Source organism: Lonchura striata, chromosome 7 (genome assembly GCF_050655825.1).
Source record: "Lonchura striata isolate lonStrDom1 chromosome 7, ASM5065582v1, whole genome shotgun sequence".
In the NCBI taxonomy this organism is placed as follows: domain Eukaryota; kingdom Metazoa; phylum Chordata; class Aves; order Passeriformes; family Estrildidae; genus Lonchura; species Lonchura striata.
The window spans coordinates 37,010,603-37,038,377 of NC_140709.1; the positions used below are offsets into that span (position 1 = coordinate 37,010,603).

The following is a 27,775-nucleotide window of genomic DNA, read 5'->3' on the forward strand; positions in this document are numbered from 1 at the left end:
GGGGACAAGGAACACCTGACCCAGCTCCCATGGCCTGATGTTTTTGTCCCTCTACTGCAGGCCCCCAGTAACACAGGGAGCAGGTTAACGGGGCACCAGCACTTCTTGTCTGCTGTGGTTTGCGTGGTTTGTGGAACAGGGGATGCAGCTCAGCCCAGGGTGGAGCGTTGCACCACCCAAAGTGGGGGTCTGGCCAATGGGGTGCAACTGTGGGGGATGCATTCCTGGTGTCACTGCATTCCTGTGCTGATTCCAGGGGGAAGGTTGTCCTGGGATACACGGAAGTGGAGCTGTGCAGGAGGGGGTTGGGATACCAGTTTGTTCATACAGCTGACGTGATGCACTGCGCAGAGCACCACGTGAGAAGTGAGTGCTGAGGGGCTGTTGGGGGGATGTCTGTGGGGTCCCTCAAGGCTCTGGCTGTACTATTGCTCCTTGGTGCTGTCTGTCCTGGGGCTGGAGCAGTTGTGACAAAGACTCTTCCTCCTGGATGAGCTCGGGGAGCTGGCAGAGAGATGGCACACTGCATCTCCTGCCCCCCTAGCACAGCCACGAGGTGATACTCAACCTTGTAGCATCTTGCATGTGTCATTTGTCTGCCTCTGTGGAGGAGCTCTGTCTGTGGCACTTTTTTTGTGTCCCTGCCCCAGTGATGAAGACAGGGGAGAGTGGGTTGACAGTGTTCTGGCTCCTGACCAAGAGGGGCAGCTGGCTGTGGGTGCAGGCCAGCACACATCTGGTGTACAAAGGAGACATCGAATCCCTCTTTGAGAAGAGTGAGGTGGATGCAAACGTCTGCCAGACCCTAAATGTGGACAGCACAGAGCTGCAGCAGTGGGAGGAAGCTCTGCTCAGCCTGGGGGCAGAGGAGGAGTCACTAGCTCAGGAGCTTGGCCAGAGGCCGGGCCCCAAATCCTCCTTCGCTCCCCTTCGCTTCCTCATTAACCCCCCGTGTCCCTCCTCCCTACTATCCTTCCTCCCCAGCAGCTCCCCCTTCAGCCCCCAAACCCCTCTATCGCCATCCGTCGCCCCCCGCAGCCCCAGATCCCGTCCATCGCCGTCTCCCCCCTCGCCGGGGGCGGGCCGTTCCCGCTCTCGCTGCCTCTCGCCCTGAGGGAGCGGCGCTCGGCCGCTGTCGGCCCGGCCATGTACGCGGGGCGCAGGCGGAGGAAGCCGGTGCCGCGGGCGTGAGTGAGGGCGAGAGGGCTGGGAAAGGGCTGAGGGGTATCCCCCTTCCCCGGTAACGCGGCTGTGCCCGGCAGGACGCGGCCGGGCCCGGCCGAAGGCGGCGACTCCAACCCGTCCAAGCGGCACCGGGCGCGGCTGAACCGGGAGCTGGAGCGGCTGGCAGGGCTGCTGCCCTTCCCGCCCGACGTGCTGGCCGGGCTGGACAAGCTCTCGGTGCTCCGCCTCAGCGCCGGCTTCCTGCGCGCCAGGAGCTTCTTGGGCGGTAAGGGATGGGCGCGTTCCCGCCGCTTCCATGCTCGCAGTTCCAGCCTGGAATTGTGTGCTGGCCACCTCCTCCCTCACCGCTGCCCGCTCCCGCGGCTGCGGCGCTCCCTCCCGGGGTGTTGTTGCGCCCTTCGGCAATTCCTTTCCCCCGCACTCTCTCCAGAACGCTTCGTGGTTTTGTTTTCCTTCACATACTGGTTTTCACTTAGAATTTCTAGTGGTGGGCGGTTTGTTTTTTTGGGTTTGTTTGTTTTGTTCCCTAGAGTTTCATGAGGTCTCCCTCACCGAAAACATGTTTTCTCTCCCTCCCAGAACAGTGCTTTCTTTCACCCGTAGAATGTTTGGGGTTTCCTCCGCACTTTCAGGAGTTTCGTGTCGATCCCGCCTCGAATTTTTCGGGATTTTTTTTCTCTTCTCGAATTTTGACGGGTTTCCCCCACTTGAAGTGTGTGAGTTCTCCACCCTCGAATGCTTGTGTGTTTTAACAGCGGCATTTTTTTTGTTTGGTTTTTGTTTTTATTTTTTTTTTTGTTTTGTTTCCCTTTGAAATTAATTCCTTCCTTCCGCCACGAATTTTGTGGTATTTCTCTCTCCCCCTCCAATTTTGCTGTTGGGTTGGGTTTTTTTGTCCTCGAGTTTTGGGTTTGGTTTCTCCCCTCCCCACTCCCCTTGGATTTTGGGGCTCCCTCCCACCCTACTTTATTTTTTCTACTTCAAATTGTTATAAATGAGAATTTATTCAGCCAGATTAAAAATAAAAATAATTTTATTTGCGGTCAAATTCTGTCTAGCCAGCCACACGGAAAGGACAGAGCCGAGCCCGGGATCGACCCTGGGTGTGCAACAAGGAGTCAGCCTCAGCAGAGGTTTTCTCCTATGCCCACCCCTCCATCCTGGCACAAGCAGTTTTTATAGGGAAAATTCCGCCTGAGGCCAAGATTTGAGCAGTTAGTCTTTTCTTCTATTCAGAGTCTATAGGTTAATAATATTTTCTTTTTTTGGTGATGAGGAGAAATAATTCAATGTCCGGAGTAGTTGAATTCTTGATGAGAGTTACGGGAAGGCTGCATTCACATGGATCTGTCTGAGGATTTCCATGATATCCATCTCGGACGATCAGCACCGATGATGGCCCATCTCCCACATCTTTTACTTGTAAATCAGTTTCCAATATACACTCAGTCTCGCCGGCAAAAGTGGGGGGGGGGGGACGGACTAATACAACGGGCATGATTTAACAAGCATCCAATATTACATATTTCATACAAGGAATGGCGCAAATTATATTTACTATACATAACAAAATTATGGTGGGTGTTACCCCCTCGTATTTTGTTTCTTTCCTGTCTTGACGCCTCTGGAATTTTGCCGTGCCCCCCTGGAATTTTGTTTTCCCCTTCCCCTGAATATTTGTTCTTTACCTGCCCTAGAATTTAATCTTCTTACCCCTCAGAATTTTGGTTTCTTTCCTCTAGAATTGCTTTTCCACCTTTTCTAGCGCACATTTTATTGCTGTGCCGTCTCCAGCTGCCAGGCTGGGGCTGTGTTTGACCCTGCCATGGGATCAGAGGGATCTGGAGGGGTGAAGTTAATTTTGTTTGTGGGTTCTCCTGAAGTAAAATATTCTGGTTTATGCGGGAAGGTTGAGGCAGAGCCTTGTGTGTCCCGGCTGGGGAGTTTCCCGTGGAAGTGACTTTTTTCCCCCCTCTGTTCCGATAGGCTCGCGGTGCTGGCAGTGAGCAGTAAGCAGTGATGTGCTTGCAGTTGATCTGGAAGCCTTTTATTTTTGGGAATCTTTTATTTTCGGGAACCGTTCTGCCACGCTGTGATTAAGAGGAGCCCTCAGGAGGGCATTGAGGTATCCTTGGATTTTCCTGGTGGAGTAGCAGTGGCTTGAAAATACTGCGTTTTCAAGCCACAGAGTCACTGCAATTTCTCATTAAATAAATTCAATGCTTTCCTTCCCTGCCCCCCCCGCCCTTTCCACTCTCTTTTAACCTCGATTATAGGACTGGCAAGTGGGTGAGCTGGGAGAGGAATGGCCACATCTATGGTCATCAGGAAATTTACTGTTCTGAGATTGTCTTATTTGTTTTGGGTCCTTCCCACCACCCTCCTCCACGTCGTTTGATCTGGTTGAATTCCATGACACCGATTTCCAGTTTGTCCGAAGCTGTGGGGTGGCTCTGAGGCAGGTGTGGCAGGGAAGGAGAGAGAGCTGCAACCTTTCAGATGCAAATAGCGATTGCAGACCGAGCTGAGTCGCTGAGTCCTTTGTGATGCTTAATACTAATTTTAAAAGAATCCTTAAATGGAATGCTGGGCAAGCTTATCAACAAAATAATTTATTTTAAGTGACTTTTATTTATTTATCTATCCACACTGCTTGAGTGCCCCCTAAAAGAAGACTGGGAAAGCAAGGACAAAATCTGGGATGTGCTGCCGTGGATTGTGAGGAGAAACAGCTGGAGCAGGTCTCAGGTGCTGCCCATGATCGCTGACAGCAGTTCACCCAGCAGGTTTATGCCAGCCCATCCCCTGCCAGAATAAATAAATAATTATTGATTTGTTAATTATTAATCGGTTTAATAATGAACATAATGTTACTTTGCCATCTCAATTTATGCATATGATATGTAGGGAAGATTGTTTGGGCTTAAAAGTCTTTGATTGTTATAAGGGTGTGTTTTTCCTGAGGACGTGAGGATTTTTGTTCTTTATATAGCCCAAAGGAAAGCTGTCCCTGCTGCCTCTCTGCCTGGCTAAAGGCCTGCAGTTCAGTGACAGGATTTTAGGCTGCTGCTGCTCAGTGTTCTGTTGTTTAATCTGTGGAGTGGTTTAGCGACCATCAAGCACTGCCTTGGCTGAGCAGGGTTATTTACACAAACAAAAACCCTTCCTTGGGCTGATGTGCTGTGTTGGTGGCTCTTCTGCCGCCCTGGTTCTGGCTTTCTTCAGGGCTTTGGAAGAGCAACAGACAAGAGCATCCTGGTTGTGTTTGTGGACTGATTCCATTCCATTTTTTCCCACTCAAATCTCTCCAGTTTAACAAAGCAGGAAGCAGCTCAATGCCAGCTGTGTTCAGTAGCTCTGGGGGAGGAGGGATCTCAGCCAAGGTCTCCTCCTGATCCATGACAGTTGGGAGAGGCTCCCTTTGTGATGGGGCAGCACCACTGTCTTCTGTGAGGTTTCCAAGTGCCTTTCCCTTCCCTCACTGCCTGATTTTGCAATCCCAAGTTCACACAAGTGCTTCCTTGCCATGAAAGAGGTGAGCATAGGAGGAGAGCAGGATTATGGGAGGGATGGAGACACTGGGAGAGGTGTCCTGCCAGGGAGCAGGGTATCCAGCCCATCTGACATCCATCCTGCTGGAGAAGCAGCACTGACCAGAACTCAGCACCTGGACCAGAAGGGCCAAAAGGAGCTGAGGGTCCTATCCAAACACCAGTAGCAGCTGATTTAAAAGCTTCTATGTCCTCCTTTCCCATCCAGGTTTCTTCCCCTACAGCAGTCCTTCCAAATGCTTTGTTTCTTATCTGCCTCGGTGAACAGGTATTTTTAATTATCATTCACTGCCTTGACCTTCCTCCCTGCTCTGCTGGAGGCTCTTTCAGCCCATGGCATTTGGCAGAGGTAGGACTGTGCTGCAGGGCACCTCCCTGTCCCCTAGCCCATCTACTGCTGTCGGTGGCCGTGCCACCACTCCAGGGGGTGTACAGCATGTCACACCAGCTGTGTGCCAGCAGCTTATCCCAGTGGTGCCTGGCCGGGCTGCTCCCCTCTAATCCCTCCCTCTTGGAGCAAGAGGGCCCAGCAAATGCTCCTGGGAGGGGAGGAGGGGTCCCTGTCTCTTCCACCTCCTTCACCCTCTGGAAAGGGGGAGGAAACAAGAACAGATGCTCCAGGGGAAGGTTTGCTGTCTTGCTCTGTGAGAGGATTTCTCATCAAAAAATGAAGATGCCTCAAAGGCACCTTCTCACGTGTCTGTTGGGTGCCATCTGTGTATCATGGGCCACTTAAACTCCTGGTGGGAGGCCAACTGGCAGATGTCACAGTGGTCAAGGGGCTCACTTTAGAGAAGTGTCTCTCACAGTTTGTTCCTGCAGAGTGCTGGGACGGTCATCTGAGCTGTGCTTCCCATCCTATAGCAAGACTGGCCCTTCTGGTGTGTGAATGTAGCCCCTGCTGGGTGCCAGCTGGCTGTCCCCAGGGTGCCCTATGCCTGTCACAGACCTGTGCCTGATGTTCAGTGATTCATCTGTGGGATTCCTTTCGATGTTCTGGATCAAGTCTAGGGTTTATGAGCTACAGGAAGAGGTCTGTCCATGGTGCCAGGAGCTGCATGTTTGAACCCCATAGCAATGGGCTAACCCTGCCTCGAAGTAGGAATCCTCAGAGATGCAGATGCACCTCTGCCTGTGTGCAGCATCCTGCCTGGCTCTCTGGGCACCTCAGGTGCATCACTGGCTGGAAGGAGAGGCAGAAACATGGCATGTGTTGTGGCCTTAGAAACTTTTGGCTTGTTGGCTGCATAGTCTGTGATTGTGGGTCAGAGAGTTGTTCTGAGCTCTTTGTGGGTTTGAGCTCTGCATGGATCTCTTCCATTTGGAAGCTTAAGGTCATATATCCAAAACTTAAGCAGTTTTTCTGTCCCATGTATCTTTAAAACATATCATGCTTGTGGATGTTGGGGGCTTAGGGATTTTCCCAGAGTCCTCTTAAAATCATTGGTACCTGCTGTAGGATCAATGTGCAGCCTCCAGACTGACCCTTACCCTTTGAACTGTGATATGAACCCAAATTGTTATCGCTGGAGCTGTGGTGGCCCAAAAAGTGCCTGAGCTGCAGTCAAGTCAGACTGGAAAAGTGTATTTAATTATATCATTATTATAGGCTATATGACTGTGCCCCTGAAATCTCTGCTTAGGGATGAGGGCTTGCAATGGGGGGATGCATGGGACTAATGCTGTTCATCACTTGTGTGCCTTCCCTCCTCCTGAGCTGTTTGTCAAGCACAGCAGAGAGCTGTAGCAGTGAAGCCTAAGGGCTGGTTTAAGAAAAACAAAACCTGGTCCTGTGATCACTGTGCTCTTTTAATTGCCTGGGTAATGAGCTGACCTTGGAGGAGCAGTTTAAGGTGGAGAATTATTGTGACTTCCTTAGGTAGAGAGTTTTCCTGCTGTGTGCTTTCCTTGCCAAGTGTTTTTCCCTGACTCTCAGGAAAGCAGCTGCTGGGAAGCTGTTGTAGCTCCCTGGGGTTCACAGTGGGCTCCTGGGGTTGCCTGCTCTGCTGCCTAGAGCAGCTGGGCTGTCTCAGGGCTCCTGCAAAGGCAGGTGGAGGAGCAGGACTGGGAAGGAACTCCAGGCTGAGGCTTTGGGCTGGGATGATCCTTCCTGGTCTAGTGGAAGGTGTCCCTGTCCACAGTAGAGGCGTGGAACCAGGTGGTGTTTAAAGTCCCTTCCAACCCAAACTGTTCTATGATAGACACTAAAGCTCCTGAGGGAGGAGCAGTGGGAGAGAGAGGGTTCGAACAGTTGGTGATGCTGCAGGAAGAAGGAAAATCTGGCAGGTCATTTTTGTCCTTGTTTAAACTCCTGCTCATGCTTCTCCCTTTGAGACCCAATTGACACAACCAAAAGCTACATGTAATCAAGGCCTCCTTGCTTCTAAAATTGCAGTGAGATCTTTTAAGAGGCCATCCATTATTAATGAGTGTTCTTAGAAAGCAGGGCATCCATACCATTCAGGCAGGGATAAATAATGCATCTGTTTAATGAATTTTTTGCCAACAGGAAGCTGTGGCAGGTACAAAGTTAAGTAAAACCATGGTATCCATTATGAATTAACAAATAGAAAGGAAGTATTTGCCGGTGGCTGGAAAATGGGCTCTGAACAGCACTGATAAGAACCCAACTGATGGTTCAGCAAGGCAGGGAAAAGATGGCTCTGTGGCCTGGTGTCAGCAAATCTCTGCCCATTTCCCTCGCCATTTACATTATGTTTTCTAAACTTCCAATATATTCTCTCTTGCTAACAATAAAATGTAGGAGAAAGCAATATTGAGGGGTTATTTGATGTGAGGAGGATGTACTGAGCAGCAGAGCTGCAGGTCCCTCTGCCCATGAGCAAGGAGAAGCTGGAGAAGTGGATCGGAAAGTGAAATCTGGAGATCCACTCGTGGGGGTAGAGACTTTACTGTGAGGTAAGACCAGTTCTTCAGGGGATTGGCACAAATGACAGAAAGAGAGAGGTGGATAAAAGGCAGTTTTGTTAAGAAATCAATCAATCCTTCCCCCAGAGTGGCTTACACATGCTGAGCTGTTTGGCAGAAGGCTTGTAGGGAGCACCAATACCAAAATCCTTCTCTGTCCCTTCTCTATGACCTGCTCAGACTGACAGTGGCCATGCAGATGGCCCAGCCCTTTCCTGCAGCTCTTGAAGAGTCAGGAAGCAGTTTGGTTTCCTTCTTCAACACCTGGAGCAGGTTTGGGATTGAGTTGTTTAATTTTTCTCCTTTGCAGTCAATGGCTGATGGAAACCCTGCTCCCACCACGAGGTTTTGCTTTGTGGAGGGAAGGGGCCTGGGAGATAACCTCTCAAAAATGTTAATTCCTGTTTGTGCTGCAGAGATTTCTCAGGTCTACAAAGCCCTGGCCTGGGAGATAACCTCTCAAAAATGTTAATTCCTGTTTGTGCGTCAGAGATTTCTCAGGTCTACAAAGCCCTGGCTGGTTCAGGAGTTCACTGTCAAACTTGGTAGGTAGCAAGGTGTCCCTGCAGCACCACATGAAACAGATTCCCAGGCTGGGAAGCACCTGGAGATGGAGGGAGAAAACCCACCCCTGTCACCCGTCCTGCTTGCCTGGTGACAGCACGAGGCCAGGCAGCAGAGAGCTGGTGAGCACTGTGTGTGAGGATGACCACAGGGCAGGGAGCATTGTGTGGGGAGGCAGGTGTGGTCAGGAACCTTGTTCCCCAGAGACGCGAGAGAGTTTCTTCCTCTCAGCTAAAAGGCTTTTTGTGGCCAAATAGCCTGCAGGGCCTGGCAGGAGCTGTTTCTTGGAAGAAATTGCATGAAAGTTGTGTAAGCCTCACAGGTGACCAGCTTCTCACCTTTCTCACCTTCAGCAACAAAGATGACACTGGTGGCCAGAGGGAGGCAGCCCCGGAAAAGCCACTTCTACCCTTTTCATTCTCTTTTTTCCTTGCAAGTGCCTGTCCCCAGTTGTGCAGCAAGGGCAAAGGCCACACCTGGTCTTGGTGACCTAGGTGAAGGAGTGCGCTGTGCCTGGAGTGTATCCTGCCTTTCCTGGTGCCCAGCTCCAGGCAGGATGCACGCAGCAGGGGGGATGTGGCAGTTCCCTGGCTCGTTCTGCTCCATCAGTCTGATGTGCTGTGACAGTTCTGCTGAATTGCTGACTCCAGGGGCTGCACAGGGCTATTTATGGACACACAAGGCTGGGGGACACCGGGCAGGATGCCAGCCTGGTGTGGCCACAGCCACGAGCCTGTCCTCTTTGGGGATCCTTGGGTGGCTTGGGTGGAAAAGGCACTGTTTGGTGAACTTCATGCGGGGGCCTCCCCTGGAATTCTGATTTATCCCTCACACCCTGGTGGTTGGATCCTGTTTGGTGGCAGACATCCCCACAGAGGACAGCGCCCTGTTCTCTGCTGATAATGTGTTTCCTTTGGCTCCACAATCCAGATGCTGATAGTAAAGCCTGGTTTTAGGCAGCAGTTGAGATCAAGATTTCTATTTGCAGGGGCAATACCAAACCATTAAACCAGAGCCTTGAGCAGAGGGCAGCACCTTTAGCTGCTCTCCTGTCAGCCAGGTTTATTTTTCTCTCTCACCTCCAGCGCAGCAGGCTGGGAGCTCACGGAGGAGGACTGGAGACCTTTAATAATTCATAGCTCCCTCATTTTGCTCCTAGCGACCAGAAAAGCGAGTTGCTGGAAGGTGGCTGGCACAAACCTGCTCCATCCACACCACAGGGCCCTGCCTGGGTGTTGTGGCCTCTCTCATGCTGTTCTGCCTCATGGCCTGTCCCTCTCCAAGATTTTATGCAGGCTCCAATCTGGACAGGGGACCCCGAGTGGTCCCTTGGGGTGGGAAAGCATGAGACCACAGCAGCCTGTGCGTGTCCACCCCAGCTGGCTCAGGCCTGACCCACAGTTGTATAAACATGTGCTGTAACCTTAGACCTGGTGTCAGCCAATGCCTGGCTGGCTCCTAAAATAGTCTGTGCAGGCTGAGCTTGGGGAATTCTTCAGAGCTCCCAAAAGCAGTGGGATTGCTGCTGTATCAGGTGTTTTTCTGTAAGTATTATAACTGGACTGTGCTTTGCCTTTGGTTATGGAGCAAAGTCGATCTTTGGGATGGTCCTGTGCCTGGTGGAAAAACTTAATTCCCAAAGCCTGACTCTGGAACATCTGCTTTTTGCAGCATCTGAGATACTTCAGGATCAATTCCCTGCAGATGGAGGAGCTGAGTTTCAGCAGCTGCTTTAACAAAGCACAGGAAAAGCAGAGCCTGTTACAGAGCCTGGCTTTGTTTATGTGCTGGTGGCTGTTGTCTCCTGATTTGCTGTCCAATTGCTTCCAGGGTTCACTTGATGCTCCCATAGCCTCTGAGCTTGGCAGCCCTCCTGCTGTCCAGGACCTGGCAAAGGAGATCCAAGAGAGCTCCGGCTCCGTTGGTGTGCTGGCAGGCCACTGTGCTGCAGCTGGTGTTTCACACCTTTCCTCCTGGATCCCAGTGGGAACAGCAGGTTTACCAGCAACTGAATGCTGTCCTCAGTCCTCATGGTGCTGGCAAGAGGCTTCCCAGCTTTCCTGGGAGCTCCTCTGTCCTCTGGACATGCCTGTCATGCACAGGCTTGTTGTCCTCTTACCCTTTAATTTTTATCCACACCAAAATATCCCCAGGAACCTTTCTTTTGGGGAGTACAGAAAAAAATTGACAGGCACACCCTTCAGTTTAGCTGAGTGACAGATTCCCTCATGCATGTGGATTGTGCATGAACCACTATTAGATCTTGGGTGTCTGTGTCTGGATCCGTGAGTTTTCTATGTTGTTTTTTCTCCCACTGTGAGCCGTGGCTTGCCTTAATTTGGTTGAGTAAACCTACTGTATTGCTGAACTGTAACGAGACATCACTGACTGAGCTGTGTCCTTCAAAATGGCACATTCCTGATCCTGGGATTTGCTGCAATGCCTCCTGTGTAGGGCAGACTTCTGCTGCTGTTTGCCAGCATGTGCCCAGGTGGTCAGGAAGGCCATGGTGTGGCCACAAGGCCAGGGCAGTGACTGTCACCTGTGCTGAGCATTGCTGAGGCCACACCTTGAATCCTGTGTTAAATTTGGGCCCCTTCCAACAAGAAAGACATTGAGGGGCTGGAGCATGTCCCGTGAAGGGAACAGAGCTGGGAAAGTGTCTGGAGCACAGATCTGAGGAGAGCAGCTGAGGAAGCTGGGAAAGGGGATCAGCCTGGAGAAAAGGAGGCTCAGAAGGGACCTTTCTGTTTGCCACAACTCCCTGACAGGTGGGGGCTGGGCACTGCTTCCTGGGACCAAGGAACAGGACAAGAGGAAATGGCTCAAGCTGTGCCGGGGCAGGTTTAGTTTGGGTATTGGGAAAAATTTCCTCACAAAAGAAGTCAAGCATTAGACCAGGCTGCCCAGGGCAACAATGGATTCACTGTCCCGGGAAGTGTTCAGAAGACCTGTGGATGTTGCACTTGGGCACATGGTTTGGTGGCAGTGCTGGGGAATGGCTTGGCCCTGTGATCTTTCCCCAACTTTAATGATTATGATTCTGATGCCTACCTGCTTTAAGGATCCCTGGCTTTAACTGCTTTTTACTTACAGGTTATTAAAAGGGGGGCAAAAGGAGTGGGGGGGAAAAAAACCCAGACTGAAACAGTTGAGGGTGTTTGAGGGGTGGGGAAACATTTTGTTCAAATCAACTCTTGTGAGGGGTGAAGCAAAGGGCTGTGACTGCATGGTAGCTTCCCCTGCACTGTTCAGCTTGCAGCATTCCGGCTGTTGTGGCAGTATGTTCCTGCAGCACTGATGTCCCTTCCCTTTTCTTGGTACAGTTGCTCTGAAGAATCCTGGTGCCAAAGAAGCCCAGAGGGACCCATCCTGTAGCACTGGACCAGCTCTGGCCTCAGCAGTGATTCCAGAGGGTGAGCTGCTCCTACAGGTTAGTGCTCCTCACAAATGCCTTCACAGGATCTTCCTCTTGTCCCTCTTCCAGCTCCTTTGAGTTGTATTCCAAAACCAGGCTGTTCTTTCAGTCATAGCAGGTGATTTGTGATCTCATATGGTGTAGCTCACTGTGCTTCTACTGGGCGGAAGTTTAAGACCTCCAAAGGTCACTAGGGCAGAAACTGTTGCTTCTTCCCTGCTTTTCCCATTATTCCTGGGAAAAGTTGTCATTTTTAAATAGTGCATATGTAAGGAACATCTTGTTTAGGTTTCTGAGCATGGTAATTCATATTTTCTGCTTCTCCGCCCTCATGTCTAAGTGTGCCAAAAGTGTAACATGAGAACCAAACTGAGCGAGGTGATTGAGTGTAGTTTTTGACATGGGCACACTGATCCTGACTCGAGGCTACTGTCCAAACGCTGGTGATGAGAGTCTCCCCTGATTTTGAGGAGGTGATGTGTTACACTGAGCACACAGGTGCTGATGGGCCATGTGCTCATCCCTTAAACACAGGGTAGGTGGGTGTATCCCAGGAGCTCTGTTTTCCCTAGTGGTCTTCTTTGGTGATGCTGGAGACAAGGCTGGTGGTGCTGCAGCTGACATGGTTCGTTCAGAGGTGCCAGGAGGTCACCTTATGTCCTCAGTTGTGCAGAGAATGGGAAGAGGCCATGCTCTGGCAGCACGAGGTCCTGCAAGGACACAGGTCTGCTGTCCCCTGCCTGGCACCTGGGCACAGGTTGTGGCACTGTCCCCTGCCTGCCTGGCTGTCCTCCAGCACAGGCTGAGCATGCTGGGCAGCCCCAGCTCCCATCCAAGCTCTCACTCAGTACAAAGTATAATTACTGTCCTGCCTGAGAACTGAGGATCTCTGTGTCTAGGGGGAGAAGTGCTAAAGCCAGCCTGGTTAATAACCAGCAACCTGAGGGTTTTCCCTCAGGATATAACAAAACTGCTCAGCAGGGCTTGCTGAGCGTTGATGTCCTGTTCATCAGCTCCTCTCACAGTTGGGCACCATCCTTTTAGAGGTACCAAATTGGGTCTGAAAAGCTGGTTCAGCTCTCTCAGGGTCTATCTGTGTGACCTTGCATGTGGCAGGAGCTCAGAATCTGTCTCTGTACCCCACAAGGAAACATTCCTCCATACTTATAAACATACTTCCACCTGGTTGGTCACATCTGATGGCCAAACTTCATTTGTTTCTTGGTCTGCTCTGATTCTTCCCCTCTCTTCCTCTGTAGCTGCTCAAAGGGTTAAAGTGCATTTGGCAGCACTAATTAACCTATGCAGCAGATTCCCACACACTGAGATCAACCCCAGTAAATACAGAGAGCGTTTGTGCCTGGAATAAAGGGAAGGAGAGGGGGGAGAAACTCTGACCTGGACAATGAAACGGGAGTTGACAGCAACAATAGCTGGACTTGGCTGGGACTACACGCCAGGCCCTAATTAATGATTATGTCTGTACATTATGAAGTGAGGGAAGCAGGCCAGGGCTGGCTACTGTGGCTTCGCTGCCAGGTTAGTGGTACAGGATGGTTTTGGCTCTGAGAAGCCACAGGGCCCACACTACAGGAGCCCTGCCTTCCAGAGGTGTCCTGCTTCGTGCTGTTAGTGTCCTCATCAGGATCTATTCCCCTTAGGGAGAAGTGGTCACATGGTGGTGGCAGGGTAGTGAAAGCTCTTTTGCTTCTGGGAAGGTAAACCAATGATTTTCATAGGGTTTCACTGCCTTTGCTCCTTGGGTAGCACCACGGGCTTGAAGTTGCTGGGTGACTCGGGATTTTCAGAATTGGGGACACTGAGCCACAGAGTGATGTCTGACACTCAGACATCACTCAGGGGCTCAGGGAGCCCCCTGCTCTGAGGCTACTCTCAGCCCTGGCAGTGGGATGACAAGGTCTCCAATGCCCTGGGCTCTATGCCACAGAGACTTACAGGGGTTGGTGCTGTGCCTGTGGCACTTGAGGGTGCTTCCCTGGATCCTGTCAGTGCCTGTGTCAGCAGTATTCTGCCTGTGGGTTCCTGCCTGCTGCCAGAGAGCAGGGATGGAAAGCCAGGGCTCCTGGAAAGGAGCTACACTCCCAAACTAGTAGGAAAGCTCCTCTGCCCCTTCTAGTCTTCTGCAGGTGTAAAGGACACTGTCATCCAGCACCCTGGTCCCTTCTCATGTGTCCTGTCCTGCCAGCTGTGGGGTTTTTAGATCAGGGAAAACACCCAAGTTACTTCCCAAGTTTATGAAACCAGTAGCGATGAGCCCCTCTTGAGTAAGACAGAGGCTATGATCAGCTCAGCCTATTCCTGCCAGGAAGCCCAGTGCTCCCTTGAATATTGGCTTTGCAATTCTGGATCTTGAGGAGTGGATGGAAAGGCCACTGAACTGTGAAATGTCTAAGTGTGTAACATTAAAAATGCAATGGAAACTTGAGATTGATGGCTGCATTTGCTCTTTTCTGTGGGGAGGGTTTAGGACTTCAAATCCACACAGGCACAACAGCTTTGGGTATTTATTTTGTGAAAACAGAGCACAGTATTCAACTTAAGGAGTGTGGGGTCTGCATGAAACAGGTAGTGTTCCAGAGTAAGTGATCTTGGAGGTGATGATCTTAGAGGGATTCTCCGACCTAAATAATTCTGCGATGTATTGACTGAAAGGAAAAGCTGATCTGGGGTCACTCAGGGATTTTGTAGTTTTCCCCCAAGTTCAGGCACCAGTCTTAACCTGAATTCCCTGCTGCTTTGGAACAAACTGGCTTTTCAGAAATCAGATTGTTTTTGCTGCAATTTCAAATCCAAACCCTTATGCTTTAGCTTTTGGCTTTTCCACTGGTTAAGGCCCTTTCAGCACTGGTCACCTTAAGGAGGAAACAGGCAGCAGAGACAGCACCTTCCTTGCCATGAACAGTCCAGGTATTCCATGGTCCATCTCCAGGCCACTCCTCTGGAAGCTGGGATGGCCACACATGGCTGCCAAGGCCCTCAAGGCTGTTGGAAAGGCTCATCTCCACCAGAATAGACCTGTTCCTGATGGTGTCCACTTTCATACTGCAGGAAGTTCAGAGGCTTTTATCTGCTCCCTGCACAGGATGAGGATGAATGTGCAAAGCTGAGTCTGAGTGAATGCTCCCAGCATGGAAGCACAATTTTCCTTTAGTCTGGATTAGGATATTCCCAGGCAGCTGTGTGGAAGAGATGCATGAGCTCAGAGAGGCCATATGTGGTGGCTCAGCTGCCTGCTTAGCCAGGCTTTGGGTGCCCAGTGTCCTACTGTAAAAATGAAGTGATCATGGCCTGTACCTGCTGATCTCCTCTCTCCTGCAGGCACTCAATGGCTTCGTGCTGGTGGTGACATCAGAAGGACTGATATTTTACTCCTCACATACGATACAGGACTATCTGGGATTTCATCAGGTTGGTGAGACTCTGACTTGCTGTGGAGAGCCAGTTTTCCCTTGGTGGTGGAGAATAGCCCCAAGTTCCCTGCAGGGAGGAGGTTCTGCAGGGATCACACGGTCTCAGGGAGTTGTTTGGGGCTTTTCCTTGGTCTTGGGAATTTGAACCCTCTATTGCCTGATGTGGTCACTGGTAGGTGACAAGGGACTTCATCAGCAGCCATGTTGATGGGTCTTCATGGAGTTAATGGCCATGGTGAGATGTCTGGGGTTCCTTGCCCAGTTTGCCTGGGGCGCCCCCTCAAATCCTGGAAAATCCCGCAAGGCTCCAGCACTTTGGGCACCCAGGTAACCTGGAGGACACTAGATCATATACACAGGGAAGTGGAACTTGCCTGCAGTCCTTCAGCTACTATGGTTTGATGTCACCCACACACAGCTGTCTGTCCCCAACACCTGGGGTAGATGAGACCTGTCCACCTGGGCACAGGGAGCAAGTCCCAGGGCATTGTTCTCTTGCAGATTATCTAGTGATGCAGTGTCCTTGCTGCTGTTTTGTTCCCAAATCCTTGCTTTCATCTCATTTCTTAAGTCAGCACTAGGATTTTGAGTTCTGGGAATGTCAGAGGGAAGCTGTATTGGCTCTTTAGGCTTCTCAGGGGAGGAAATCAGCATGGGTAGGGGGTTCTTTAAGATATGCTGTCTGTTCCCACCAACATCAGTTCTGGGGGAAAGATTCCAACTTCCTTTAGCCAAGGGCTGTTCCCAGGTGGGACATGAAAACTGGCACTGGGGACAGGCTGCAGAGCTTACAGATGGTGTGTCCCCTCTAGACAGATGTCATACACCAGAGCGTCTTTGAGCTGATCCACACTGAGGATCAGCCGGAGTTCAGGCGCAATCTCCACTGGGCCCTGGACGCACCACACACTCCCGAGGGTGAGCTTTCTCCAGCAGGTAAAGGCAGGCTGCCATCCTGGGTGGCACGAGGTATGTGGTTCCCCAGGGATTCTGGGAGGCCAGCTCACTGTCACCACTTGCACCAATGTGGCTCAGGCCACGGCTTCATCCAAATGTGGCTTTTCCCCCCAGTTTCTGTTGCTGTGCTCTGCAAACTGCTGCAGTGCCCAGTGCCGGGGACCTCCAACCCTCGCTGGGGTGAATCGTTACTTGATTCTTTCAGTCCTTCTCTTACCCAGCAGGGAAGAGTCTGAGCTCTTCGGCTGTCATCTACAAGCCGGATCAGCTGCTCACAGAAAACTCCTCCTTCCTGGAGAGGAGCTTTGTGTGCCGCTTTCGCTGCCTCCTGGATAATTCCTCTGGCTTCCTGGTGAGTACAGATCCTCCACAGCAGGAGAGGAGCAGGCTCACCACAGAGGTTCATACCACCTCTGAAACCACCCCCTGGAAGATCCTGTGCTCCTTTCTGCCATGTGCAGCACTTGCCTGTCTCAGCAAGAGACTTCCCCCGTTTTTCATAGGTTTGGTCTGTACCTACAGTCTCTCCCTGTGCATTTTGTTCCTTTCTTCTCAGAAAAGCTGAATCTTGAATAATCAAATGCTTTTCTCCCATGTTTTGCTTGGTTTTTCTGTTAAAAGCATGTCTTAAAATCAAGTAGGTGGTGGTCATCCCTCCTCCTCTTTGCACTGGAGAGCACAGGGTGTCCAGGGAAGCTGTCGCTTGCCCCATCCCTGGAAGTGTCCAAGGCCAGGTTGGATGGGGTGTAGAGAAACCTAGGATAGTGGAAGGTGTCCTGGCCCATGGCAGGGGGATTGGAACGAGATGATCCTTAAGGTCATTCCAAACCCAAACCATGCTGTCATTTGATGATTCTATTCACACCAACTCTGTACACAGATGTCTCCCTTTCCATGCAGCTCTCTTCCTTCTCACTTTTCTGAATGGCACTGAGCTTTTCTTCTCTTCCCAGGCTTTGAACCTTCAAGGCAGGCTGAAATTCCTTCATGGGCAGAATGAAAGGTCTGAAGATGGCTCTGTCCTGCCCCCCCAGCTCGCTCTGTTCGCCATCTCCACACCCCTGCAGCCCTTGTCCATCCTGCAGATCCGAACCAAGAACATGATCTTCAGGACCAAGCACAAGCTGGACTTCACCCCCTTGGCATGTGATGCCAAGTAAGCAGCAGAGCTTTCAGCGCTCCATTCCTGACATCCCCCCCCAGCCTTGCCTTTAAGCTGCGTGTGCTCTCTGTGTCTCACAGGGGGAAGATTGTCCTGGGCTACACTGAGGCGGAGCTGCGGATGTGTGGCACTGGTTACCAGTTTGTCCATGCTGCTGACATGCTGTACTGTGCTGAGAACCACGTCAGGAGTAAGAGTCCCCTTCCTGGTCACTTGTGCTGATGAGTGGGCTGGGACTGGGGCAGCTCTGTTGGCTGCTCTGTCTAGCCCAGTGGCTCTTTCCCACAGGATGCTTTGCTGTGCTGCTCCTGTCACTACAGGGAGCTTGGTGTGGAGTGCAGTGAGGGGTGTTCTGCTGCATGGTGTCCCCTGTGCCTGCCAACCATGCTGCTGCTGTTTCCAGTTGGAAAGAGCAGTGTGCCATGGTGACAGCACTGGTGCTTCCTCCCGGCAGTGATGAAGACAGGGGAGAGTGGCCTGACAGTGTTCCGGCTGCTGACCAAGGACAACTGCTGGAAGTGGGTGCAGGCCAACGCCCGGCTCGTCTACAAGAATGGCAAACCCGAGTACATCGTGGTCACACAGAGACCCCTCATGTACGTGCTGGGGCTGGCATGGGCACAGCTTGGCTTTCTCTATGGCTCTGGGATGTCCTGAGCAGGGCAGGGTGCTGGATTTGTCATTGCTGCTTGTGCCTTTGAAAGGAGCAGCTGTGGGATTCTGTGCTTGGTGCTGTTCAGCCACATCCCTGTCTGCAAGGCCACCCCTCAATAGGGGTGATGCTCAGTTATGCTGCAGTTGCTTAGTTTTTGTGTGAGTGTATTTGTGTGAATGCATGCTGGATGTAGCAAAGGGACTTTGGCTTGCAGGGATCACAATTGCCCTTTGCAGAAGCACTTCTGTGGTGGATTTGTGCATGTCAGCCACAGTGTTCTCTTCCGTTCTCTTCCTGCCCTGCAGAGACGAAGAAGGAGGAGAGCACCTTCGGAAGCGGTCCATGCATCTTCCCTTCACCTTTGCTACAGGAGAGGCACTTCTATACCAAAGTTCTCACCCTCTCCCAGGCTTCCCCGACCTTTTCCAGAGCAAAGGGAAACCCAGCAATTCCAAGAAGCCCCCCTGCAGCCACTTAGGGTGCTCCCAGAAGAATGACATTGACCCCAGGTCTCTGCTGGGTGCTGTGATGCAACAGGACAAGGCGGTGTACACCTCCCACTCAGCTCCCATTCCAAACCCTTCCTTCAGCAGCACTTTCCAGCTTGAGGGTGTGTCCTTGCCAGGTGCAGGAGGGGATGCCTGGAGTGTGGGCACAGCTCCAGCTTCTTCAGTGGGTAACAGTCTCCAAGAGAAGCTGTTGGATTTGCAGCAGGAGGACCCTCTCTTGACCACCATGGACCTGCTCTCAATTAAGAGTGACCAGAGCTGTTCCAACAAGATCTTCAGTGCTTTGGAGGGCCTGGACTTGAATGATGAAGACTTGAAGCTCCTGCTGCTGGATGAGAAAATGGTGATGGTCAGTATGGACCCAGACCAGTCCTCATCCCTGAACAACAGCCTGGCCAGCAACCAGATTCTCTCCTGCATCCCCAGCCCTCCAGTGGATGGGCATGAGAGAGGGCAGCAGGTCTGTCCCCTGCCAGACATGGTCCCCAGCCCACAGGGAGGCATTGCTCCGTGCCACACAGAGAACAAGGACTTGATGTGCCACCTGGAAGAGTGTGCAGGGCAGCCCAGCACTGCCCTGGCCCAGCCCCCCACCCTGCTGTGGGAGCAGCCCCTCAGTGTTGTGTCAGGGCTGCTCCCAGAGCTGGCTGAGCAGGAAGAGCTGTCCAGTGGCTCCCAGTGGAGACCAGCTGGGGAGGAGACTATGCTCTATTCCTTCCAGCCAGCACAGGATGCCCCATGGCACAGGGCCCCCAGCTCAGCCCTGGGAGCTCCCTGCCCACAGGAGCGACCCAGGGCTCAGCAGCTGCAGGGAGACTTTTCAGCCGTGCAGCCCCTCCAAGAGGATATCCAACAGTCCTTCTCCCTGCCCAACCAGTGCCAGGACCATGTGGCGCCACCCAGCCAGCCAAAGCACCATCACTTGCTGATGGACGGGGTATGTGGCCACAGCCCCAGCTCTTCTCCACACCCCAGCCCATGGCAGGACTATGTTTGCCCACTCCTGCGGTCTCCAGCTCAGCCTGGCATTTATGGCTTCAGCAAAGACATGATCTCCCATCCCCAGGGCTGTTTGGGCCCCGGGGCTGGCGTGCCCCCACAGCATTTTAACCTGAACAGATTCTGCAGCATGGATGCTGCCAGCACTGGGGACCCCTGGGAAGAGATGGCTCCATACCCCAGGTTTTTTCCCCCTTTTTACCAGCTTATTCCCGAAAAGCAGCTGAGCCCTGTTCTTTCAGTGCCTCAGCACTCTTCCCCCAGCTCAGCTGCAGGGCTCTTTGGGAGTGTCAGCAGCCCTCTGGAGACACTGAATTCCTATGGGACACATGGCTCTGCGTGGAGCCAGGAGGGCAGGCACAGGGTAAGGGCCTTGCACCAGTCTGGGGCTCAGTGTTTTCTGTGCTGGGAATTTGTCCAGCCAGTGCTAATAACCCTCTGCAAAGCACCTCACCACTGTTCTCTCTCTCTCTCCTAGCCCCACAGCGGCTGTGGTTTGCCAAGCTCTCCCATGGGACTGCCCCAAGACCATCCAGTGCTGGGGGTAAGCCTGGCACAGCCCTGCCAGCCTCAGCCCCAGGCAGAAGTGCTGCCAGATCCCCCTCACACCTCCAGGAGGGACTTCCATCTCTAGGAGAGACAGGAATGGACAAGGCAGGACTTTTCCCTGGGGAAGGAGCTACATTCAAGCTGCATATAAACAAACCTTCCTTACTGCTGTGCACATCCTGCCAGTGCAATTGATGTTGGTTGCTTTGGCAAAAAAAACCCTGGGTTTTTTTCCTCAATCTCTCACCATCCTGCTCCTTGAGCTGTTCCTGTGTTGGTGTCCCTGGTGTGGGGAGGAACAGCAGCAGGGCTGGAAGGTAGATTTCCCAGGGTGCTGGAGCAGGCTGAGCTGTGGTTGCTAGTCAGCCTTTGAGTGTATCCAAAGCTTCACCAAAGCTTTGTATTTACATGCATGATCCAGCATGGATATCAGCCTCATGAAAGCCTGTCCTAAAGAAAGATACAGAAAATGTTCTCACCTCTGGTACCCAGCCAAGCACCTGTGGCTGTGGCCATGTTGTACAGGTATTGCCTGTTTAATAAGGAAAATGAGCCCTTTGTGGTGTTCTTGTGTTGCTCTGGTCCTTCCCTACCCCAGCTTTCCCAGTGTCCAAGGTGTTCCCAGTGTTTGGGATCCAGGTTAGAGCTTCTGTAGCAAAACACCCTGGGCTTTGCTGTACTGAATAAGACATGCCAAGATTGGCTGCTAAACTGGTTTTCTCTGAGTGCTGGCCTTTCAGGTACTCTCAGACTTCAAGTCTCTAAGTTTTCAGTTAAAAACCAGAAGTTTCAATAAGATAGAGAAAGCAAGTATAATGCTACTTAATTAAGTGATATCTTCCCATGGGGAAAAAAAACCCCACAGCCCATATGTGTGTTGACAACCCATATGAGTTGACATATTTATTTTATGCCACTCTGGTGGAAGGAAAAAACAGCCTCTTACCTTCCCAAAGCAGCATCCTGTGGAATGGGATGAAAAGGTTGTTCAAAGACCAGAAACACGGTGACCCTTTAAGAAACCTGACAAAGCTCATCCCTCTTCCTGCTTGTCCAGCTTTGGATTAATGTGAATTGCTATTGGTTTTTTTTTTCAATAAATGTTTTGGAGATCCTCCCTGATGTTTCCCTTGCTGGTTGTGTCTCTTCCCAATCTGGAGCTTGTCAGGGTTTGCTAGCTGCAGCATTGGAGCTCAGGCCTTGCCACTAGTGACCTGAGACACAATGAGTTGGATTGGAAGAGATTCTAAGGAGCACTTGGAGCCTTTGGGATGCACAGTCCACCTGCTAGCTCCTGTCATGGATGTTTGAAAAGGATTGAGAAATCTGACAGAGAAGGGTGTTTAAAAAAAAGTGCAATATTTATATATTATAGTAATATATACATACATAAAGGTGCATGTAGATACACTGAAATATAAAGTATGTGTATTTATAAAGTGTCTATGTGTAGTTTCTAGTTTGTAATAGAAAACATCTTTTAAGACAAATTAGCTGATTCTTTTCCCCTGCACTTTTGTTTTTCAGCCTGGAAACTAGAAAAAAAACACGTTTGTTTGCTCTGAATGCTGAATTTTCCAACATTGCCACTCCTACATGGCACCTGCTTTTCCTTAGCAAAACAAGGCAGTTTTGTAACATTTCTGAATTTTTTTACGGAGATATGCTGGGAGTGTTTGATTTTTTATGGTTTCTGTGCCCTACTCTGCTTTTTCATCCCTGTTCCTTCAGAGGAATTGGCTCTGGGCAGCACCAGCTGTGCTGAGGGGGATGGAGGGATGGGACCAGGGCATCCCTGGGGCTGCAGCTTGTTGACTTTCATCTGAGTCCCAGATGCTGAGTACAACCTGACCACTGCCAGACTTCCTCCTTGAGCCAGGTCCTGAATGTGTGGGGAACCATTCCCTGACCAGCTGCCCTGATGGCTTTCTCCTCTTCCTTGCCATGCCATCTCCACAGCACCACGAGCTTCCCTGCAGCCCAGGTGACCTCAGGAAGACTTCACCCCTTCTGGCTGTGTCACCAGGGCTCTGTTTTAGTGAGCACAGTGTGGATTTGTTCAGCTCTGTGTCTGTGAGGCTTGTGGAGCACAAGACATCATTTCTGTGGAGGGAGGTGTTCTCTGCTCCCAAAGCAGGCAGGCAAATCCATAATTCATGCCCATCCTCATGGCAGCAGCTGCCTGTCTTCCCCTGGGCCTCATGACATTGATTCTTGACACACCAGGCTGGCCCAGGGAGCCTGGCTGAAGGAAAAAACTTCCTTCTGGAGCAAGGGAGATGCCTCTGTTCATCACCCCAGCGTCTGCAGCCTGCCCTGAGCTGTGATGGTTAGAAAGGGGAGTGGGCTGCTGTGCATTTGTGCTCTGGTTTGCCTATCTGGAGGGAGCACAGTCCCATGAGGCAGATTAATCCCCGAGAGCTGAATGAGGCCAAGGAAGGTGTGAGGAAAGAGTTTGGAGACATGCAGAATCATAGAATATTCTGAGTTGGAAGGATCACTGAAGTCCTGGCCCTGCAAAGGACAGTTCTGATAATGCCACAATGTGCTTGGGTTTGGGGGTGTTTGTGTAGCTGTGGGCTCAGCTCCATGCAGGAAGAGCTATGATGCTCCTTGCAGCATGCATGTATGGAGGGGCAGCAGGAGGAGAGCAGAGGGCATTTATAGTTTGCCTCTTTTCCCTTTCCATTCCTACCTGCTCTGTTCCTAAATGCCAGCCAGGATAAGGGCCTGTGAGACACAGCCTGCAGCAAAAGTGGGCTCCTGTCTTGAGCCAGCTGGAAGAGGTGACATCTGATATTGGCTGCATCCGTGAGGCTCAAAGCACCAGTCCCCAGCTGGCATCATGGAGGCCAGGATGTCTCCCTAGGTCCCAGGACAGCAGAGAGCAAGGTAAATATTTCTCTAGAAGCTCAGCCTGGTGTTTGCCTACCCCACCTCTGTGCACCATCCATTATAGATGGGGGCAGGAGCTGTGGGCCGTAGAGCAGAACGTGCTGTGATGGCTCCTGCTGTATTAAATAGAGATGAAGGAGCATGTGGGGAGGTGGTGTTTGTTCACACCTGTGAACAGCCCGTGTCCTGTTTGCTGGCTGCTCCTCAGTGCCAGAGCCATGCTGAGCTCCTGCTCTGGGCCAGAGGAGAGCCATGGACAGGTGCTGCAGCGTGGCTGGGGACACCTGGGACAGCAGGTGTAGAATTAACCAGTGTGTTCCTGCAGAATAGCTGAGATGCATTTCACCTTGTGTGGGAACCCCTGGGCAGGTGCTGTTGGGGTGACTGCCTTCCTGAGAGCGATCCCCTCCTGGCCCGGACAGCCAGCTCCCCCAGCCCACCTTACACTCAGCCCCAGATGGAATACAGTCACGCTCGACCAGCAAGAGAAGGAGGGCTTTTGACTTGAGGAATGGCAGAAAGTCCAGGTAAGGTGGGATACAAGTTACGTGGAGGGTAGGACAGGCAGGAAGGCCCACAACCGCAGTTGAAGGGTCTCCGTACCAAGAAGGCACAGAGAGAGAGGATGCCAGCCCCCCCTCCCAGGAGCACAAGGCACCAAGACCCGAGCTGGGGAGGGGACAAGGTATATAACCAGGGAAGGGTAGGAGGGGTTAAGGTATGAACAAACCAATGGGGTTAGGGAAGAAGGGAGGAGCTGGGATGGGATGACACAGCCACAACCAGTGGGGAATGGAGAGGGAAGTGGTTCTAGACAGAGGCCAATGGGTAGACAGAGGATGCAGAGTTTTTCAGAACATGGGGGTGGGTACTGTTTAAGTGACAAGGCCAGATTTACATGAGAGAATGGGGAACCCTGGGAAAAAGCTTCAATTTCTCACCCTGACATGGAAGGGAGTGCAACTCATGGCCTTCCACAACCTTTGTTTAAATAATTAAAAAAAACCCAATTTGGACAAATCATAGAATCTCTTAATGGGGGACACTTCAAAACATCACTATTGGAACGCCCACTGCAGAGTTGAGTGGCCATCTATACAGCCTTCTGTACCCATGGTTTTCAAGTACAATGGACTTTAGATAGCAGTCACTTGCCCAAAAAATATATTTGTGTATCTTTTAGACAAGTCCAAAGACTTTACAAGCCTGTCTGGAAAGATCTAAAGAACGATGAAGCACATCAACCATCATCCTGGGGTGAAGGACCAGCGCATGGCTAGCAGGTACTTTGGAATAATGGCATTGCTGTTGGTGGTATCATCATCAGATATCAATATCGTTGTTACTTTCTGGACCTAGGACACTTTGATATGAATGGGCTGAAACTTTCTGTGTTGTTTGATAAATGTGTGTGCCTCAAAAAATAATCTCAAATCTAATGTGAAATCTCAGACTCACAGAATGGTTCAGGTTGGAACCTTAAGGCTCATCCAGTCCCTACCCTGCTGTGGGCTATCTTCCACTATCCCAGGTTGCTCCAAGCTCCAATGTTCAACCTGGCCTTGGACACTTCCAGGGATCCAGGGACAGCCACAGCTGCTCTGGGCACCCTGTGCCAGGGCCTGCCCACCCTCCCAGGCAGGATTTCTTCCCAATATTCCATCTAACCCTGCCGTCTGGCAGTGGGAAGCCATTCCCCCTTGTCCTAATTCCAGGCCCTTGTCCAAAGTCCCTCTCCAGCTCTCTTCAAGCCTTTTTAGGCACTGGAAGGCTTTAAAATAAGTGTTTTTAGCTCCCATGTAATTATTTTACACTGGAACTTACTTCAGTTTCCTTGATGGGTTTAGAAAGGTTTATATTTTATGTTCCTCATCTTCTGCTGACATATCCCTGTCCCTTCTCCTGAAACAGGGGCTGCTGCTCTGCAGCTGCGGGGACTCCTGTCCTTGCTAACAGATGTACCATTGTTACTACATTGCCGATGTCTCCCAGATGTCTTTCCACTGATCAGAGGAATGTTCCAGGGCTGTTTGGTGTCATGGTGTCCCATCTCTGCTTTAAATTTTGCCATCCTTCCCGGTCCTTAATTCCCCTTTTCCTGGCCAGCTGTGGCTGCTAAACCCTCAAGTGATTGCTAAACTCTCAAATGCATCTAGGAAGATTTCCAAGCTGAACAAGTGGACCAAGTGTCACATCTACCTTACACAGTGTTCTGTACTGGTGCTGGGTTTCAGCCCCAGCTGTTGCAGCCATTTATGGTGTTTGGCTCTCCAGAGGAGGAAATGTCTTTTTCAAGCTTGCCCAAGAACAGTTTGCACTTCTGAGCTTGCTGCCTCATCACAGGATGTTTGGCTTGAGTTTGAAATACCTTCAGTATCAAAAATCCCAGCCTAGGCTGATGGTGGCCTGGCCACACAAGGGGAAGGGAGCTCTTGAGGGAGAAGAAAACCCATGTGCACCTTGGCCCTCTGCACTATCAGTAGCTGGGATTACTCTGCAGAGAGCAGAGACTGGAAGGATCAGACAAGTGGGAGGAGTTCTGCACACATGGAGGGGCTCAAAGGTGGATTGAGCTGGGCAGCCCAGTGTGGAGAGGGGCCCTTGCAGAGCAGCCCCTGTGAGACAGGGGAAGCTCAGCCTTCTCTTTCCCCTCAGCAGGACTGAAGCTCCTGCGGCGAAGGAGGCTTTGAAGAAACATGGAAGGGAGGCCAGGCAAGGCTGTGGCAAGCTGGGAGAGGAACAGGCTGAGCATTATCCATGCTGGGTGTGCTTCTGTGGAGGTAATCTCATAGTTATTTTAGTCTCCAGCTGAGATGCAGTTCTGATCCCAGCTTTTGCAATACCCTGCCAAACCCATGCTCTAAATCTGCCCTTGCTGGCTCTGAGGAAGGCGGGACCACGTGGTGAGAACCTGCCAGCATCAATCAAAGGGAAAGACTTTTACACTGCTCCCTTTTTGTGTCTTGCTGCCCACTTTGGGCCTCCTGGGAAGGGGCTCTAAACCTTGGGCTTGGCTGTTTGGTTTGGGGGTTTTCTCCCCCTCCATAATATGCAGATTTTAAGACAAAACTGGAGCATTTGGATCCATGCCTCCCTCTGCAGAGAGGTTCCTTGCTTCCTAAAACTATCCCATAAAAACATAGGAGCTCTCTCTCCTGCTTTGTTTGGGTCTGTGTCCTGGAAATACATGAGGAGGCTGCAAAGAAACTTTAATCTGAGCTCCTTCCTGTTCATCAGCAGGGCTGCTCCTCCAGCAGTATTTCTGTAGCATCATTTGGTCTGTAGTAAATTACAAGGATCATATCTCCTGGAAACATTGGCTACTTGCTCTGCATGGCTTCAACCTCCCCGATATGCTATCTTCTAGGTCCTGTGTTCTAATGCTCCTCAAGCAGCAAGACTGGGTTGGATTAGCTGCTAGTCCTCATACCTACAAGGATTTGAGCCCTTGCCCAGTTTCAACTGGACAGTGCTTTGCTTTGGTGGGTTCTCAGAGCTGGATCAACACACACTCTTGGGAGTTTGGTTTGCTTCTTTATTTCAAGGATGGAAAAGGAAAACCCAGCTGGTCTGGGAGGAAAAAGGAGGATGGAAAGGGCCTGGTTTAAAGCAAGCTTTGCTTTCCTAGCCTGGTTGTTTTAGGAAGTGTCCACATGCCTTGAAATAAATTAAGTGTGGCTCCAGGGGCCATTGTGGAGAGTAAGCACTGTAAAAATACAGATTTCAGGGAAGCCTTATGCACTGTAACAATTTAAAGTACACCCGAAGGGCATTCACTCAGGCAGAAACACACTTTATTTGGAGCACATTATGAATGAGACGGGAACAATTTGTTTGCTGGAGATGGCAGAGAATCAATTAAGCAGAGCAGAGGGCACAGAGCAAAAAATGCCTTTTTGCAAAAGGGCAAAACACAGAGGAGGTCTCTACATCCTGTCTGGCTTCTGGGTGTTCTCTCTGGGATGGAGTTGGGGAGCCCAAGTGCCTGTGACATCCCTGGAGAAGGAGATTTGCCTGCCCTGAGGAAGAGCCTCAGTGTGGTGTGTTCTGGACACTCCTAGTGCCATTGGATATCCCCTTGCTTCTGCTCTTCCTCCTGGTTATCCTAATCATCAGGGCTGGGGACATTTCCCAGTGTGCTGGGACAGTTGCTGGAACTCAGCTGTGTCACTCTAGGATCAGCTCTCCAGGTGCTAACAGCTCACTTGGCTGCATAGAAACACCAGGAAACCAAACCCTGAGCATTTTTGGAGACAGCAAAAGGAATTATGCCAAGTCCATTTGTGGGTTTTGGGTTGAAAGGGAGGTCTGATGTCTTTGGAATTGAATTAATCTTCCTTTTGAAGGGAAGGGACTTTGCTTAGGTAGAAGATAAAGTGCTCAGAACTACAGAGCCTATCTAAAAGTGGCTGGGGAAAAAGAGCAAGCTGGAAGCCTTAAAACTCCTTGGGTGTGCATGTTTTTGTGCTCCATGGGATGTGCACAAGTGTTGCTATCATGCTGGCATGGTAGTGTGGAGGAAGGGTTTTAGAAAGGCCTTGGGAATGGAAAACTGAGGAAAAGATACATTTCTGTATGCCCCATTGTTTTAGAAAGGCCTTGGGAATGGGAAACTGAGGAAAAGATACATTTCTGTATGCTCCATTGTTTCGGGAAAGTTTTGCTTCAGCATTCCTCTGTAGACCCCCTTCTCCCCACCCCTGAGCAGTTCGCATTGGACCTGGCCCCTGGGGTGGTTCTGATGTGCCTTAGCTGGACACTGTCTCTATTGTTTAAGACCTTATCTCTTAATTTTGCTGTATAAAACTGTATCTGGGCAATAGCCCGGGGCCTTTGGTCCCTGCAACACTTCAGGCAATACAACCTCTCTGGACAAGCATACCATTGGTCTCTCTTGGTCTCTTTATCCCAAATCCTAGCGGCGACTGAGGCAGCGCCGGAGCTCGGACCGTGCCAACCCAGACGCTGCCTG

General features: G+C 51.1%; 1 protein-coding gene across 14 annotated transcripts; it reads left to right on the forward strand.

Annotated features, from left to right (window-relative positions):
* The first annotated feature begins 1,055 nt into the window (after window positions 1-1,055).
* On the forward strand, window positions 1,056-27,684 carry LOC116183113 (aryl hydrocarbon receptor-like). Of its 14 annotated transcripts, none has more exons than XR_014956619.1 (13): window positions 1,062-1,187; window positions 1,263-1,450; window positions 11,555-11,661; window positions 14,986-15,075; window positions 15,890-16,013; window positions 16,256-16,386; window positions 16,988-17,190; window positions 17,277-17,386; window positions 17,651-17,792; window positions 18,157-19,903; window positions 21,436-24,086; window positions 25,459-25,583; window positions 26,171-27,684. XR_014956619.1 is itself a non-coding variant. In XM_085584670.1 (11 exons), exons 1-11 carry the CDS (start codon window positions 1,147-1,149, stop codon window positions 19,991-19,993), a joined length of 2,859 nt encoding a protein of 952 aa, XP_085440796.1. In that variant the 5' UTR covers window positions 1,056-1,146; the 3' UTR covers window positions 19,994-21,027. The 14 variants fall into 14 exon arrangements, 6 of the variants coding, with proteins under 6 accessions (XP_085440796.1, XP_085440797.1, XP_085440793.1 ...); XR_014956616.1 differs by having other exon boundaries at window positions 21,436-23,330; window positions 23,987-24,086; window positions 25,459-27,684; XR_014956618.1 differs by having other exon boundaries at window positions 21,436-23,330; window positions 23,987-24,086; window positions 25,462-27,684.
* Window positions 27,685-27,775: the final 91 nt, after the last annotated feature.